This window comes from Schistocerca cancellata, chromosome 2 (assembly GCF_023864275.1).
Source record: "Schistocerca cancellata isolate TAMUIC-IGC-003103 chromosome 2, iqSchCanc2.1, whole genome shotgun sequence".
Classification (NCBI taxonomy): domain Eukaryota; kingdom Metazoa; phylum Arthropoda; class Insecta; order Orthoptera; family Acrididae; genus Schistocerca; species Schistocerca cancellata.
The window spans coordinates 1028787429-1028806660 of record NC_064627.1 but is presented as its reverse complement, the minus strand read 5'-3'; the positions used below and the strand labels follow the sequence as shown (position 1 = coordinate 1028806660).

The 19232-nt window shown below is 42.5% G+C and overlaps 1 protein-coding gene across 1 annotated transcript in view; it reads right to left on the bottom strand.

The window, feature by feature from the left end:
• LOC126160698 (agrin-like) overlaps positions 1-19232 on the bottom strand; it is a 454728-nt gene that overhangs the window by 224610 nt on the left and 210886 nt on the right. The window contains exons 11-12 of the mRNA XM_049916923.1: positions 6947-7084; positions 3043-3189 (exon numbers count right to left, since the gene is read on the bottom strand). Coding sequence (XP_049772880.1) covers positions 3043-3189; positions 6947-7084 — 285 coding nt within the window. The remainder of the gene's footprint in view (positions 1-3042; positions 3190-6946; positions 7085-19232) is intronic.

Here is a 19232-nt window from a genome sequence, read left to right as displayed (position 1 = left end):
TACACACAACTGGTTTGAACAGTACTTGACAAACAGAATGCGAAAGGTTGTAATGAATATTTCAGTGTCGGAAAGCTAGAAAATTTTAGTGACTGAGGTAAAACCACAAAGGGAGTCTCACAGGGATCAATTCTGGGTCCACACCTATTTATCCACTAAAGAGCCAAAGAAACTGGTACACCTGCCTAATATCGTATGGGGCGCCCGCGAGCATGCAGCAGTGCCGCAACTCGACGTGGCATGAACACGACTAATGTGTGACGTAGTGCTGGAAGGAATTGACACTTGAATCCTGCAGGGCTGTCCATAAATCAGTAAGAGTAAAAGGGGGTGGAGATCTCTCCTGAATGGCAAGTTGCAAGGCATCCCAGATATTCTCAAGAATGTTCATGTCTGGGGAGTTTGGTGACCAGCGAAAGGGTTTAAAATCAGAAGTGTGTTCGTGGCGCCACTCTGTAGCAATTCTGGACGTTTTGGGTGTCGCATTGCCCTGCTGGAATTGCCCAAGTGCGTTGGAATGCACAATGGACATGAATGGATGCAGGTGATGCTTACATAGCGTCACGTGTCAGAGTCGTATCGAGACGTATCAGGGGTCCCATAGCACTCCAAATGCACACGCCCCACCCCATTACAGAGCCTCTACCAACTTGAACAATCCCCTACTGATTTTCAGGATCCATGGATTCATGAGGCTGTCCCCATACCCCTACACATCCATCCGCTCGATACAGTGTACATGATGTAGTACGTGAGCAGGAGTCAGTAACCAGGGTAGAATGCTTCAGATTTTTGGGTGTACTTATTGACGAAACCTTGAACTGAAAGAAGCATATTAGCGAGCTTCAATTAAGATCACCTACTTTTTCCCTGCGTATAACTGATAGTCTTGGAAACAAACGTACATACATCCTGACATATTTTGCGTATTTCCACTCAGCATTATTATAGGGAATAATTTTCTAGGATAGCTCATCACGTAGGAAAAAGAGGACTGATTGCACAAAAGCGAGCACTAAGAATAATATGTGATGTTCACGCACGGGTGTCATTTAAGTATCTCTTTAAGGAGCTAGGTATTTTAACTGCGCCGTCACAATATATAGCTCAGCTGTGAAATGCGTCATAAATAATCCATCTCAGTTTGGTAAGAACAGTGCTGTACGTACCTACAACACTAGACAGAAAATTGGGCTTCAGTACCCATTGTTAAAGCTGTCAGTGGCTCATAGAGGAGTTCGACATGCGTCAACAGATATTTTGGATCATTTGCTCAATAACACAAAATGTCGCCCGACGAGTAGTGAAGCAAGTTCTAAATCTCGTTTGAAATTATTCCTCATGGAGAAGTACTTCTATTCCATTGACGAATTTCTACTAAAAAAAAACTTGTTTTTAATTGTAGTTCCGTGAGCAGGAATAAAATGATAATGTGTTCTTTAATGGTAACAGTAATCTTGTAAAGATATTCTGTAAAATAAATCGGTCCACATTATTTCGATAAAAGAATAGTTCAGATGATCTGTGGAACACGTAACTAACTAACGAACTAACTATCTATAAATTTAAGTGTTAGGAAGCCTTTTCTAAAGTTAGCTGTCTTGAGGGTAGCCTTATACGGAAGTGGAATGCGGACGATAAATATTTCAGACAAGAAAATAAACGCATTTGAAGAGACGTGTTACAGAAAAATACTGTAGATTCATCGTCATCATCATTTAAGACTGATTATGCCTATCAGCGTTCAGTCTGGAGCATAGCCCCCCTTATACAGTTCCTCCATGATCCCCTATTCAGTGCTAACATTGGTGCCTCTTCTGATGTTAAACTTATTACTTCAAAATCATTCTTAACTGAATCCAGGTACCTTCTCCTCGGTCTGCCCCGACTCCTCCTACCCTCTACTGCTGAATCCATGAGTCTCTTGGGTAACCTTTCTTCTCCCATGCGTGTAACATGACCCCACCATCTAAGCCTGTTCGCCCTGACTGCTACATCTATAGAGCTCATTCCCAGTTTTTCTTTGATTTCCTCATTGTGGACACACTCCTGCCATTGTTCCCATCTACTAGTATCTGCAATCATCCTAGCTACTTTCATATCCGTAACCTCAACCTTGTTGATAAGGTAACCTGAATCCACCCAGCTTTCGCTCCCATACAACAAAGTTGGTCAAAAGATTGAACGGTACACAGATAACTTAGTCTTGGTACTGACTTCCTTCTTGCAGAAGAGAGTAGATCGTAACTGAGCGCTCACTGCATTAGCTTTGCTACACCTCGCTTCCAGTTCTTTCACTATGTTGCCGTCCTGTGAGATTATGCATCCTAAGTACTTGAAACCGTCCACCTGTTCTCACTTTGTTCCTCCTATTTGGCACTCAATCCGTTTATATTTCTTTCCCACTGACATTACTTTCGTTTTGGAGATGCTAATCTTCATACCATAGTCCTTACATTTCTTATCTAGCTCTGAAATATTACTTTGCAAACTTTCAATCGAATCTGCCATCACAACTAAGTCATCCGCATATGCAAGACTGCTTATTTTGTGTTCACATATCTTAATCTCACCCAGCCAGTCTATTGTTTTCAACATATGATCCATAAATAATATGAACAACAGCGGAGACAGGTTGCAGCCTTGTCTTACCCATGAAACTACTCTGAACCATGAACTCAATTTACCGTCAACTAACTGCTGCCTGACTATCCATGTAAAGACCTTTAATCGCTTGCAAAAGTAGATTAGAGAGAAAAAAAAGATTGAACTTGAGAGGAAGATGGTGAGTGTCAGTTGATACGACTCTTCTCGGGGGATCAAGAAGTGATGAATTTGGTAGTGGAGTGAAGCATGGTGTTTACAATTGTAAGAGGAAAACAGAGGACTGACTATATTAAACAGGTTCAAGTGGCTGTAGGTTGGAGTAATTATGCAGAGAGGAAAGGTTTGCACTTGATAGACTAGCCTGGAGAGTTGCCTGAAACCAAAACAGCAACAACAACAACGACGACGATGACGACGACGACGACAGGTACGTACCTGGGACGCAGCCCTCGGCGGCGAGCACCAGGTTGACGCCGGTGCAGACCGTGCACTTCTGGCCCTGCACGCCGGGCTTGCACATGCACCGGCCCGTCATCTGCTCGCAGTCCTCTCGCACGGCTCCCAGGGGCGAACAGTCGCACGCTGGAACAGTCAGTCACCTCGTGCTAATCACATATGTCAACACACACTTTTACTTAGCAGAATTATTTGTTTCTTTACCAGCTTCCGTGAGGCAATGCGTGTCAGAGATATTTGGTGAAACGTTTTGGCTTTCGGTGGCGTAAGCTTTATTCACACATTTCACATCACAGTTGAGCGAAGAAACAATATGTGACACATGACGTGGAAAAGTGGACTGAGACAAGAACGACAGATGATAATATCCAGTTGGCTGCTATAGTAACCGATGGACGGATTACACTCTGACGTGCATATCAGAAGTCATATTTGTTCTTATTAATAATTATTAAAGTAACTCATCCCCATTACCCTCGGTGGGTATAGCAAAGCAGATCGTATACAAGTCCAGATCGTATACAAGTCAGGTTGCTTTCAGAGTAGCTCCATATTCAGCAATTATATATAATCACTCGCTCATAGAAAGATCCGTACCTAAAGACTGGAAAATTGCGCAAGTCACACCAATACCCAAAAAGGGAAATAGGAGTAATCCGCTGAATTACAGGCCCATATCTGTAACGTCAATTAGAAGTAGGGTTTTGTTACATATAATGTGTTCGGACATTGTGAATTGCCTCGAAGCAAACGATTTATTGACACATAGCACGGATTGGAGGATAATGGAATGTTGTCTAACTAAATCAGGTGATGCTGAGGGAATTAGATTAGGAAATGAGACACTGAAAGTAGTAGATGAGTTTTGCTGTTTGGGGAGCAAAATAACTGATGATGGTCGAAGCAGGGAGTATATAAAATGTAGAATGACAATGGCAAGAAAAGAGTTTCTGAAGAAGAGAACTTCATAAATATCGAGTATAGATTTAAGTGTCAGAAAGTCTTTTCTCAAAGTATTTGTATGGAGTGTAGACATGTATGGATGTGAAACGCGGACGATAAATAGTTTAGACAAGAAGAGAATAGAAGTTTCGAAATATAGTCTACAGAAGAATTTTGAAGATTAGACGGATAGATCATGTAACTAATGAGGAGGTACTGAACTGAATTGGGGAGAAGAGGAATTTGTGGCACAACTTGACGAGAAGAAGGGATCGGTTGGTAGGACATATTCTGAGGCATCAAGGGATCACCAATTTAGTACTGGAGGGAAGTGTTGAGGGTGAAAATCGTAGAGGGAGACGAAGAGGTAAATACACTAAGCAGATTCAGAAGAATGTAGGATGCAGTAGTTACTTAGGAATGAAGAGGTTTGCACAGGAATGAGTAGCATGGAGAGCTGCATCAAACCAGTCTCTGGACTGAAGACCACAACAGCAACAACAGCACGGATTCAGAAAATATCGTTCTTATGAAACACAACTAGCTCTTTATACTCATGAAGTAATGTGAGCTATCGACAGGGGACGTAAAATTGATTCCATATTTTTAGATTTCCGGAAGGGTTTCGACACCGTTTCTCACAAGCGTTCCTCTAATCAAACTGCGTGCCTGTGGAACATCGTCTCAATTGTGCGACTGGATTCGTGATTTCCTGTCAGAAAGGTCACAGTTCGTATAAATAGACGGAAAGTCATCGAGTAAAACAGAACTAATATCCGGCGTTCCCCAAGGCAGTGTTATAGGCCCTCTATTTTTCCTGATCTGTATTAACGACATAGGAGACAACCTGAGTAGAGATCTTCTCATGAAATTTCAATCACCAGTTTTCACCTGCGATTGCAAAAACATTCTGTTGGCACCCACCTACATAGGGAGAAATGATCATAACGATAAAATAAGAGAAACCAGGGCTTGCATAGAAAAATGTAAGTGCTCGTTTTTCCCGCGCCCCGTTCGAGAGTGGAGCGGTAGAGAGATAGCTTGAAGGTGGTTCATTGAACCCTCTGCCAAGCACTTTATTGTGAATAGCACAGTAATCACGTAGAAGTAGATGTAGATGTAGATTACAGATGTGGAACATTGCAATTGTCAAGAATAAAGGTTTTCAGAAATTAGTGCAACCAGTCGCCCTTTGTGATAACCTTCAATTTTTATTTTACATCACTGCTTTCGAAGCGCCTAGCGATTCATCATCAGATGATGCATATTTATGGCATGTTTGCAACATAGTGGGTGTTGTAGCTGTGGGAATATGTAAAAACTAAACATATAAGCACTGAACGTGGAAAGAATCATCTAAATTATGAGATCGATTTATATGCATTACTGGCGGCTTGTTCTCGGTGTGCACATTTTTCTGAAAAACATAACGTGTGTTTTTCAGTGACGTTAATCTTATGACACTTCACACACTCTGCCATAGGCAATAAATTCGATGTGCTTTACAAAACGTAAATAACCGTGACGAAATTTAATTTGAAAGAAATTGTATTGGGGTGAAGAGTTTCTTTGTTCAGCACTAGCATCGCACTTGGCGACAGTAATTATGTTTATATTTATATTATATTCATTATTGCAAAAATAAATTTATTTACCTTGAAAACTGGACTTGTGCTATTTGCAAAACAAACAACGACGACATTTCGCAACAATTTTAGTACTGAAATTAAGTTTGAGATTTATTTTTTCGCTTAATAATCATTGATCATTACTTATAAAATAAATATCAGAGGTCTGCAAGTTATGTGGGCATTTCAGATGGTGATATATGAAGGGGAGGGGGGGATTGTGTGTGTGGGTGTGTTTGTTTTAGTTTTTTGCCCTGGACTGTTCAGTTTTTCAATTACAAAGAGTCTTTGACACTTCGAAAAAATGAGTTAACTGCGAACTCAATTTGTTCGTTTAAGATGGTGTGTTGTTATGGGTAGAAATCTCTAATAGTTTCAGTAGATCCATCTTTATTCCTTTGTCTAAAGTGCGTAGAATGTGGTAATTTGTGTTGATGTCTGTAACTGAATGACTTTTTTGCGCTAGCTGGGTTGCAAAACTTAATTTATGTGAATTTTTTAAACAGAGCGCTTCTGTGTGCTCCTTGTATAAGATTTAAAAGTTTCTTCCAGTTTACACTATGTAGTAGCAGAAGGAGCTGCACATATTAATTTATACATACCATATTTGTAAAAAGATGGGTTGGCTGTTTTAGTGTTACGAACTATTTAGTGTTGCATTTTGTTTGTGTGGAAACTTATTTTTATGTTATTCTTTGATATTTTCAATCAGGGGAGGTATGCGATCTGTTGATTTAAATATGAGTGGATTAAAATCCTACCGCAGTATCACAAAATTTCTTTACTAGTTGCATGTTTCAGCTCATTACCGTGCCATCTTCAGATCAATCTAAAATGTTGTTCAGAGTGCAACACTCATTGCATATGGTCCTATTTTTAGAGCTAGGTCGCCCTAGTTAAATAAAAAAATACTAAACTGGAAATCTTAGCTGGTTATGTAACTGAAACGTTAATCACTACTCAGTTGCTATTATAGTGCACATTTTGCCACACATATACAAACGGTGGATAGTAATGATTGGTACATCGCTAATGAGTGAATGTAGACGCGTCATCTCTAACACTCGTATCAGGAAAAGGGAAGCGTCTGTGTGACAGCGTTCTCCCAGCGTACATTTCGTAGTAGAATCAGGAAGGGGGGGGGGGAGGGAGGAGGAGGAAGAGGGTGACCGTGGTACCCAAAGTACCCATACGTTGGCGTGCGGACTATAAGTGTAGACGCGTTAATGTATGTGGGTGTCCAAGACTACTGTTGTGGAGGTCAGTGGAGGCCTTTGGACTAGAAATGGCGCGCCCTGCGTGTGGGTGCTTACCGATGCAGCCGTCGTGTCCCTCCGAGATCTTGGGCAGTCCCCAGTAGCCGTGCAGGCAGCGGTCGCACTTGTCGCCTCCCACGCCGGGTCGGCAGCTGCAGGCGCCCGTCTCGGCGTCACACACGTCCGACACCGAACCTGGCCGACACATGTAAAGCAGGTCATACTCGCTACATAGCCGACACGTTGCCGAGAAAACATTTAAGAGAGGCAGCGCAACAAAATGCTTCAAATGGCTCTGAGCACTGTGGGACTTAACATCTGTGGTCATCAGTCCCCTAGAACTTAGAACTACTTAAACCTAACTAACCTAAGGACATCACACACATCCATGCCCGAGGCAGGATTCGAACCTGCGACCGTAGCGGTCACGCGGTTCCGGACTGAAGCGCCTAGAACCGCACGGCCACACCGGCCGGCCCTGGCAGCGCAACACTCGGAGCTCAAGGACTTCAGAGTCACAGAGACTGTGTGATGACAGCATCGTTATCCTTCGAAACAAAAGACGTTTTCGTCTCCTTATACGAGATGTGAAAATTAAAACCAGCTCGGAAAATACGCTCATGGCAAAAAAAAAAAAAAAAAAAAAACAAAAAAAAAACCTCGTAACATCAAAAATAATTTAGAGTAATCAAATTTCATGAATACATTTATCTAGGTAACATATTTGAGTGATTATCATTCCAAGATCAAAGGTTAATGTAAGCGCGACACAAGCCGTCGCAAACGTGAAATGCTGGTACCTTAATAATGGGTGTAATTGTCAGAATGTTGAATGGAAGCATTAAACCACGCATGCATTGTGTTTTACAGGTGACAGATATAATTTTGTGGGATTTAGTTCCTTGCCTGTTGCACTTGGTCAGTCAGTACGGGCACTGTTGGTTAGTGCTGTTTGTGGATGACGATGGAGTTGGCGTTCGATGATGTCCTGTATGTGCTCGGCTGGAGACAGATCCGGTGGTGGAGCAGGCCAAGGCAACATATCAACATTCTGTAGAGCATGTTGGGTTACAACAGCAGTATGTGGACGAGTGATGGAGCAGGCCAAGGCAACATATCAACATTCTTTAGAGCATGTTGGGTTACAACAGCAGTATGTGGACGAGTGATGGAGCAGGCCAAGGCAACATATCAACATTCTTTAGAGCATGTTGGGTTACAACAGCAGTATGTGGACGAGTGATGGAGCAGGTGTGGCGTTCGCTGTGTTATTCAGTGGTTTGGTATATAACTAATTTGTAAATGAAAATGATAATCTTATTTTATTACACTCAGTAATTACTACATAATTTTTCTCCCGGCTAAAGATTTGATCAAGTTGCTAAAGAACTCCAAGTTAACGTTGTGTCAAATTGTTGTCTGTAAGTTGTGTGTCACTAAATCACAGTTCATACAACGGATTCTATACAACTATGGATTATGATGGAAACAGTTATCTTCAGCAAAATGATCATTAAAACCACCGAATATCAGCCGCGCACAAAACTGACATATGTTACCTAAAACAATATTCTTCGCAACTCGTGCGTAATTAATTTCGGCTCCATACATCAGCTATAAAAGTTTCCTATAAGGATCGTGCTATGAGCACTGTTTTTAAAGAACCAATCTGATTCGAATTATTTTCATTAAAATGAGTTCGGAACCACCGGTGCACATTTATTTTTACACATTTGTATTACGTTCGGCATTTATGTCTGCAAAGTTGCGTAATTTGAATTTGCCGCTGAGATAATTGTTAAGATGGCGGCAGACAATTGATAGAGACTTTCTATTGTTAGAGCAAATAAGTATTTAAACGCTTATTAAACTTTACAGAAACTCTACTTTCGTATTGTGAACTATTTAGACTTCTTCAAGCAAACATTTGATTTGTTTCTAAGGAAAACACAGACAAAAACGCGATGCAAATCGCTATCATCAATGGCTGCGCTCCTTGCAGCGGAAAGAAATAATTAACACAGATAATGCTTACTGAGTGAGGAATTACAGTTACAAATAATTATTCACTCATTTTTATAATAATAATGAACTCTATTTTCAAGTAATAATTAACAAATAATTACAATTTCTTAACAGATCTCAGTTTGATATGCGTCTTGCGTGCTGAATCTACAAAAGCTATCCAACCAAAGGTAAAAAAAAAGGAAGACAAACGCAGATCATAAAAGGAATTTACAATTATCATTGTCTTTGTATGATACACATCGATATGTCTAATTACATCATAGAATATTATATAAATAATTAATTCACTATTTTTTCATATGCCGAATAGATAATGTTTATAACTGTTACAGGCATAATTTTCTCTCGTCACGTGGATGTTACACAGGCTAAGGCAACATGTCAACATTCTGTAGTACATGTTGGGTTACAACAGCAGTATGTGGACGATCGTTATCCTGTTGGAAAACAGCCCTTGGAATACCGTTCATGAATGGTAGCGCAGCAGGTCGAATCACAAGACTGTCATACAGTTTTGTAGTCAGGGTGAGGGGGGACAACAACGAGATTTCTCCTGCTGTCATACGAAGTCGCACCCAAGGCCATACTCCAAGCAGCAGGTACAGTGTGTCAAGGACACAGACGGGTTGGGTGCAGGCCCTCAACTGGCCTCCTCCTAACCATCGCACAACCACCACTGGCACCGAGGCAGAACCGACTTTCATCAGAAAACACAACAGACCTCTACACAGCCATCCAATGAATTCTTGCTTGACACCATCTGAAGTCACAAATGATGGTTATTTGTGCTTAGTGGACTGAAGTTAACGATTTGCAACAGTTCGCTGTGTCGCTGTTGCTATGGCCTTCTCTCTCAGTAGTGCTATGTGGTAGTCCGGAGTCGGTGTTCTTGCGACCGTACAGTCTCGTGATCACCGCTGTCGGCAATCATGTCCAGTAGTTACATTCCCGCCAAGTATTTCTGAAGGAACGTATAGCTTCTCGTAGCCACGTTACGCGACCTTGTCCAAAGTCAGTGAGGTGCTGATAATGGCGTGTTTGTCGCTTAAAGGCATTCTTGACTAACTGCAACGTTGCACGACCACTCTCAAAGGTAGCTAACGCTCACGACCATTACTGCGTGTATTTAAAACAAACCTGGTTTGCATACCCATGGTGGCGCTACCAGCGCAACCCTTATGCGACTGGCACCAAATCTGAATAATCATCTCTCAGATGTAGAAACGCGGCTCCCAACTTTCTTTTACGTCGCACAACTCTTTCTTGGCGTTGCGATTTTTTCCCGTCGGTGTATTTCGCGCACTTTAAGATAGGCAACCCGACGTTCATCATCCTTCGCAAGTGCGGATGAAATAAGTTGGGTTGTCGGTCTTAAAGTGTAGGAAACATCTGATCATGGTGCGAATAATGTAAGTTGGGTTCCGAATTCGAGCCAATTTTGTACTTGCCATCCTTTTACAACTGTAGTGTGCCTTCTATCAAACAAGATTTCGCTTAGAGAAATAAAAGTGCCTCTGTAGCATGCAATTAGTGTTCGACAGCAAACAGTTATTAACCAGTAATATGAAGGTAGTAGCCGCCTTATCTCAAAAACAAACAATATTATCACTACGGGCAAGTTCCACTACTGTCGAAATGAATAACTGTTTTACGCTAGATGAAAACTGACACACAATAATATCAGTCTGAATATCTCAGGGAACTAAGTAGCCAAGTATAAGCGCCGTCAGGCTAACAATATGGCGTTGCATGAGTCGTTCGTTGGTGGGGTGTAGGTATAGAGTCCGCCTGCTTAGCTGGGTGGTAACGTGCTCGCCTCCCATGCAAGCGGGCCCGGGTTCGATTCCTGGCTGGGTTGGAGATTTTCACCGCTAAGGGACTGGTGTTGTCATCATTTCATCCTCATCACCGGCGCGCAATTCGCCCAACGTGGCGTCAAATGTAATAAGATTTGCACTTGGCGGCCGAACTTCCACGAATAGGGGCTTCTCGGCCAACGACGCCATACGCTCATTTCCATTTTTTGTATGTATAGAGCATTCTATACTAAGGTCGTCAGCGCAATTACTAAAGTGATTTGAGACAACTGTCATAAAATGTTTAAAATTATGTTTTGATGGTAAAATTTGAAACAAAAACCAGATACACTCTTCTCCATTTTCACTCACTTGCGCTCACTATTTCGCACAGATGCACAAAATACAAAAAAACTCACTTCAGGTAGTCATTGTGCAAATTCCATCGTTAAAGTACACAGATTTTAACACAATAGCTAAAATAATATGATAGAGATCTGTGACTGGTGGTTAGCGTGAAAAAGGTGTAATTAGCCAGACACCCTGACAACACATAAAAATCGTCTGTGTGATAAGGGCAGATCAGCTTTTGCCGTGTTGCAGCCTTCATGGCTTGATATGAAACATTACGTAAATCACGGTGTGCAGATATCAGTACTCTACAAGCATTGCACACTGGTAGGTCCTCTAACAAGAAGAGGAATCCATGTGTCAGAGGACAGTGCCTACCCGGACGTGCGTTAAAAGTACTTCATTCCACCTCAGCGAGCGGAAAGAGGAATCTTCACAGCCCCATTTTTTATTTCACTGACGGCAGTTTCTCAATCCTAGCCACTCTACCTCACATAGACTCATGGTACACTGTTGCAACAACGAGATAACTGCATGTGTGGGACAGTACATTGTGAAATTACATTTACCATGCAGGCATCGTTAGCTGCTTCACCTCCTGCTTCAGTACGCTGGACCCGCAAGTGACCTGGTACCATGGCTACAGCAACGGTTCAGTACAATAATAGCTACTACAGGCAATCGGAAGCTTACGGTTTCTAAAATCACAACTGGTCATGAGCATGTACGTTAGGCGTACAAAGCCGATTTTCCAACAAATCAGGTGAAGACGGTGGAAACCAAAATATCGCTCAATCTACCCCTTATTGCGTGTCCTGCAGAAAACTGAAACTGCGGCCGGAAAAAGATCCTGCAAGAACAGGATCAACGACGACTGAAGAGAATCGTTCAACGTGACAGGAATGCAACCCTTCCAAAAATTGCTACAGATTTCAATACTGGGTCATCAATAAATGTCAGCGTGTGAACCATTCAATGAAACATCATGGATATGGGCTTTCGGAGCGGAAGGCCCACTCGTGTACCCTTGATGAATGCACGACACAAAGCTTTACGCCTCACCTGGGCCAGTCAACACCGACATTGGACTGTTGATGCCTGGAAACATGTTGTCTGGTAGGACGAGTCTCGTTTCAAATTGTATCGAGCGGATGGACGCATGGAGGCAACTTCATAAACCCATGGACCCAGCATGTCAGCAGGGGACTTCTCAAGCTAGTGGAGGCTCTGTGATGGTGTGAGGCGTCTGCAGTTGAAGTGATATACGGGACTCTTGATACATGTGGATACGACTCTGACAGGTGACACATATGTAAGCAGCCCGTCTGACCATCTGCATCCATTCATGTCCATTGTGCATTGCTACGGAGTTGGGCAATTCTAGCAGGACAATGCGACACCCCACATGTCCAGAATTGCTACAGTGGGCTCCAGGAACACTCTTCTGAGTTTAAACACTTCCGCTGGCCACGAAACTCACCAGACACGAACATTATTGAGCACATCTAGGATACCTTGCAATGTGCTGTTCAGAAGAGATCTCCACCCCGTCGTAGTCATAGTGTCAATTCCCTCCTGCACTACTTCAGACATTAGTCGAGTCCATGCTACGTCGTTTCGCTACACTTCTGCGTGCTTGCGGATGCCGTACACGATATTAAGCATGTGTACCAGTTTCATTTGCTCTTCAGTGTACAATACCGAGGCGACGATCTTAAGAGACGTAGGTAGGTGGCATCAGAGAACAGATAGTATCAGCGTGGAAACATATAAGTGAAAAACATAATGCCTGGAGAATTGTGTAGGAAGCTAGCAGTGTATCTCAGAAGAGTGAACGCTTCATACACATGAGACACGTCTGAAATTTAACGTGCTATCGAAGTGCTGTTTCAATAAATAAAGCGTAACATAGAGTTCAAGGTGGTCTAGCACTGAAGCAAGAGATCATATGTCCTGTTTTCATAGAAGGAACACTAGATTGTCGATAGTATCTCAACTTGCTAACAAATCATTAACACACATCAGAAGACGTTTCACTGCAAACAATTAGGAACGTGTGATATGAGCATGATGGTTATCTTGCATATAGTGCACGACGTACTGTATCTCGTCTACTCCAGTTGTTCCCAAATCATTAGATTGGACGCAGCGCGTCTGTACATCAACCGGCTCGTTCGCCAGATTTGGCCATCTTACATTTTTTCCTCTGGGGAGAGCTAAAAGTTATGCAAGCAAGGACAGGTCGACCACACCAGACGGTATGGAACAGTATATTACTTTCGCCAGCACTGAAATTCCTGCTGAAATACTAAAAGCCGGTTATCAGTCTTCACATGACGAAGTGTTAGCTTTTACTGAAGCTAGGAATAGGCATTTTCAGCACTACTTTCCCAAGCTAATTCTCTAGTTTCTTCATAATCCAAAAGTATGTTTATTAACTTTTCCGTAAGCATTTGCTAAACATGAAGTAGATAATTACCAGTATATGCAATTTTCCCAGTGCAGTTTCTGGTGGATTATTTGTACTAGAATTCCGAAAAAAAATGTTTGAAATTTAAATTTAATCTAATTGCAATTTATTAATGGCGATGAATAGTGTACCTTTAAAAAGTGACGCTGTACAATAAGTACTCATTCTAGTGATGATTAAAATCTGCATGTGGGCTGCAGTTGTGGGGATCTGGTTAAATTTCATTTCTGTGAAAACAACAAATTTTAAGTAAGTTTACGTAAAAAATTCAGCTAAGCAGTTAACATCAAATATTTTCTGAATGCTTTAAGATATCGTAATTCTGTGTTAACCCAAGTAGTCACTAAAGGACGTATAGTCTTTTTTCATAGCTGTGATAATTATAGAGAGATCAATATCAAATTCGCTTTTGTCGAATAGAACTATAGCAATATCTGCTGCCAGTATAAGTGTTCTAAAAAAGGTAAACTTAACTGACTTTCACTCTCTAAAATACAGTTAGTATTTACGGACTAATTACTAAGTTTAGAACGCAAGATGTATCCGCTTCGAACATGAAACCGATTTCTGTCTTGTGCGGAAATTCGTGATATTTTACGGAAGTGGTGCTGCAGTTTGATGCAGCTGATTTAATCTACTTACAAAAGCGGAATAATGAAAAGAAGTTTAATTAAAAATTGATATAATCACTTTTAGTTATTGTATCTGAAGGGGCACAGGACGTGGAATCTAACGATTCAAGTTTTTCTTTGGTTTCTGTCAGAGCCTTGAAAGAAAGGTGCTAATCAAAAGTGGAATGGATTTGTAAAACATATATAGAAATGTTAAATAATAACGCCGCGTTAGCACTTCAATGGTAAGATACACACTTATATTGCAAAATTACGTCAGCAAAAGCAAAAAAACGTGTTCATAAGCACTTCCTTAAAATTCCATTTATGTCAAGTCTGCGAATGTTTGTTTCGCATACCACTTGAAACATCATACCTACGTGCAGTAATCGCTCCTGGGTATCTAATGATGGGTAAATTCTGAAACGCGCCTTATGAGCAATAAGGTGATTTCTCGTCTGATGTTTGACTCTCTCTTACCATTGCGATCCAGTCAGCCTGAATGTAGAACTACCAATTGTTTTAATTTAAAGAGCAACTTCGGTTAACAATTGCCAAAAGAACTATTTTTTCCTGTGATATAATTACAAATAACTAATTTTTTCTCTACTTGTACTGCGAAACCTAGCTTCTTGACAACATTCATGACTTTAGGTCAGTGGGAAGTACTCTACAGTTTTTGATTAGTGAGTCTGGGTGTATCAAAATATGTGAAATAAATCGCCGTATCTTTCGAGTGCGTTGTCTTAAAAGCTTCAATTTTTTACATCACCAAGAGAATACGGACCTTAGTATGTGACACAAATTTCAATTTGATACGTCTACCCGTTCCTAAGCAAAAGGGTTCTTAACTGACGGACGATAAGATCGAGAGTAAGATAAGAAATGTCCATAAATTTTTTTGTGTGATGTAATTACAAATTTACAGTTTTAGGATATTTTCGTTTGTTGTACTGTGAAACCTTCCTTTTCGCCAAATTTCACGATTCTAGGCCAGCGGGAGGTACCCTCTAAGTTTTGATTGTGTTTACAAGTGTTAAAAAATATGACATAAATGGTCCATCTTTTGACAGCATTGACTTAGAAGCTTCAATCTTTTACATCGCCAAGGCTCCAATGACCTCAGTATGTGATTCAGTTTCGACGTGATACGTCTAGCCGTTCCGGTCAGACGGACGACGAAGCGATCATATAAGGATTCCGTTTTACAGAGACCCTAAGTGAAATGACGTAGCTTAAGAATTCAAATTTCTTCACCTATTTCAGTAAAGTACCCTCAAAATAAAAAAAATACATTAAGTTTATGTACGATTTTAGGTCCCACCAGTATCTTTGTAATTTTTAAAATATAACTTTCACACTATCATTTTTATTATAAAATTGCCAAAGTTGCACATTTTTTAAATATATTTCATCAGCCAACTTCAGTGACGTGACAGCAAGGCGTGTTGAAAACATAACAAGTGACTGACAACGCCACGGTCGACATATTGATAGCTTTGTTTTGACTGCCACCTTGTTTCCTGCAGTGTCGATGTGTTTGTGATTGTGACAACGTATTTCAAGATACTTTAGAAGCTTGTGAACAACAACATCAAGATCAAAAGAGCCATAGGAATAGAGGTATCTCAGAACATCACAAAAAGACTCCCACACCATAAGAACAAAGTGAGTGATTATTTTAAAAAAATTTCATGTGAACAGCAGACCGTCATACTGAGTGACATAGCCTCTTAGTAGGTTATCCTGTTCTTTCTCGACAAGATGATCACAGCACATACCAAGACTGTACAAAGAAACTTTGATATATATGTGCACTTGTGTTAAATGTATTTTTTACCGACACTGCAGCCTGATGATGAGGTCTAACCTCGAATCATTTTGCTAATTAAATAATTTAAGCAGATAGAAATCTGCCAAGTACAGTACCTCTACTTATGGCATGTATCGGCTAGAAAAATGAACCCACGATGACTGATATCAGTCGAAATCGATTTGCAACAAGATAAATAAATTATGTTTCCGCGACTGGTTGCTATGTTCTTTATAATTTTATATTCCACGGTCGCTGCACAGAAAGGGAACCTTATGGAGCCCAACATTCAAATGCACAAGTGCCATCACGCGATTTTCCAGAGATTCGTTCAGTGGCAGAGGAGTCAAAATAAGCGACCACGTGTCGCGACTTATCCGTGGGTACTCGACCGTTTCTGAAAAAAATGACGGTCAAAGTTTTCGAGATATTTTCAGGTACTTTATGTGCCTTTTGACCGCCCGGTTAGCCGTGCGGTCTAATGCACTGCTTTCCGGGCGGGAAGGCGCGCCGGTTCCCGGCACGAATCCGCCCGGCGGATTTGTTAGAGGTCCGGTGTGCCGGCCAGTCTGTGGATGGTTTTTTGGCGGTTTTCCATCTGCTTTGGCGAATGCGGGCTGGTTCCTCTTATTCCGCATCAGTTACACTGTGTCGGTGATTGCTGCGCAAACATTTTCTCCACGTAAGCATACACCATCATTACTCTGCCATGTAAACGTAGGGGGGGGGGGGGGTGTCCGCTAGGGACCGAACCGCACAATGGTTCGGTGTGGGGTGGCGGAGGCGTGAGTGGACTGCTGTGGCCTGATGTGGGGTCGTGTACCACTGAGGCTACGGCGGGGACGAAGCCTCTCCGTCGTTTCTATGTCTCCAGTTCCATACAATACAATGTGCTTTTTACCATGCGATATCGGCATACGAAATGGTGGCACAGTGTTTAGTGTTCCAGCTTCTTAATTTTGGGTCCTGTGTTCGAAACTGGATTATTGTTTTTATTTACACTCCTGGAAATGGAAAAAAGAACACATTGACACCGGTGTGTCAGACCCACCACACTTGCTCCGGACACTGCGAAAGGGCTGTACAAGCAATGATCACACGCACGGCACAGCGGACACACCAGGAACCGCGGTGTTGGCCGTCGAATGGCGCTAGCTGCGCAGCATTTGTGCACCGCCGCCGTCAGTGTCAGCCAGTTTGCCGTGGCATACGGAGCTCCATCGCAGTCTTTAACACTGGTAGCATGCAGCGACAGCGTGGACGTGAACCGTATGTGCAGTTGACGGACTTTGAGCGAGGGCGTATAGTGGGCATGCGGGAGGCCGGGTGGACGTACCGCCGAATTGCTCAACACGTGGGGCGTGAGGTCTCCACAGTACATCGATGTTGTCGCTAGTGGTCGGCGGAAGGTGCACGTGCCCGTCGACCTGGGACCGGACCGCAGCGACGCACGGATGCACGCCAAGACCGTAGGATCCTACGCAGTGCCGTAGGGGACCGCACCGCCACTTTCCAGCAAATTAGGGACACTGTTGCTCCTGGGGTATCGGCGAGGACCATTCGCAACCGTCTCCATGAAGCTGGGCTACGGTCCCGCACACCGTTAGGCCGTCTTCCGCTCACGCCCCAACATCGTGCAGCCCGCCTCCAGTGGTGTCGCGACAGGCGTGAATGGAGGGACGAATGGAGACGTGTCGTCTTCAGCGATGAGAGTCGCTTCTGCCTTGGTGCCAATGATGGTCGTATGCGTGTTTGGCGCCGTGCAGGTGAGCGCCACAATCAGGACTGCATACGACCGAGGCACACAGGGCCAACACCCGGCATCATGGTGTGGGGAGCGATCTCCTACACTGGCCGTACACCACTGGTGATCGTCGAGGGGACACTGAATAGTGCACGGTACATCCAAACCGTCATCGAACCCATCGTTCTACCATTCCTAGACCGGCAAGGGAACTTGCTGTTCCAACAGGACAATGCACGTCCGCATGTATCCCGTGCCACCCAACGTGCTCTAGAAGGTGTAAGTCAACTACCCTGGCCAGCAAGATCTCCGGATCTGTCCCCCATTGAGCATGTTTGGGACTGGATGAAGCGTCGTCTCACGCGGTCTGCACGTACAGCACGAACGCTGGTCCAACTGAGGCGCCAGGTGGAAATGGCAAGCCGTTCCACAGGACTACATCCAGCATCTCTACGATCGTCTCCATGGGAGAATAGCAGCCTGCATTGCTGCGAAAGGTGGATATACACTGTACTAGTGCCGACATTGTGCATGCTCTGTTGCCTGTGTCTATGTGCCTGTGGTTCTGTCAGTGTGATCATGTGATGTATCTGACCCCAGGAATGTGTCAATAAAGTTTCCCCTTCCTGGGACAATGAATTCACGGTGTTCTTATTTCAATTTCCAGGAGTGTATTTTATTTTTTAATATTTTCAGTTATCTACCCATGTCCATAGAAGGTAACCACACGAATGTTTCTTATCAAAATAGGAAAAACAAGGGCGTTATATTAACTGTAAATTTACAACTGGATTTCACAATAAGTATCACACGTTTATTATGTAATTTATGTGTTTATGGTATGGTGAGGGGTTATAATCTTTTTATATTTTCATATTCTGATATTTCATTCTCATATCAATTCTTATATTATATTCATACACTGATAAGCCAAAACATTATGACCACTGCCCACCGCGACGTTGGTGGCGCTTGGTGGCGTTGCAGGTGACCCGGTAACGAAAGTATGTAAGCGGAGCCCGACATGGACGGGGGATCCACCTAGCAAAGATATTGGCTGAAAATGGGGAAATCCTTTGAGATAAGTGACTTTCACAAATGGCAGATTATTATTACCCAGAGCCTGTCAACGAGCATCTCAAAAAGGGCGAAGCTGGTCGAATGTTCATGTGCTACTGTCTTGAGCATCTACGGAAAGAGGTAGAAGATCAGTGAAAGTACCATTAGGCGCTGAATGGCTGTACGTCCGAGATTCTTCAGAGAACGTGGGCTTCGGAGTCTTCTCTGCTCTGTAAAGTGGGGCAGATGATGTGTGACATCTCTGCCGAAAGAACACAATGCTGGTGCACGCAAAAATGTTTCGGAGCACATGTAGTGGGACGAAATTGAAGCGTCACCCATCCACCAGTGTCAGCCCAGTTTGCAGGTGAATATAAGTTTAATTTAGTTTTGTTTATGTATTTTTGTAATATTTTGTAATGGTTGTGAATTGTCTAAAGTTTTTGTATTTTTTTTTATATGTTTCATGTA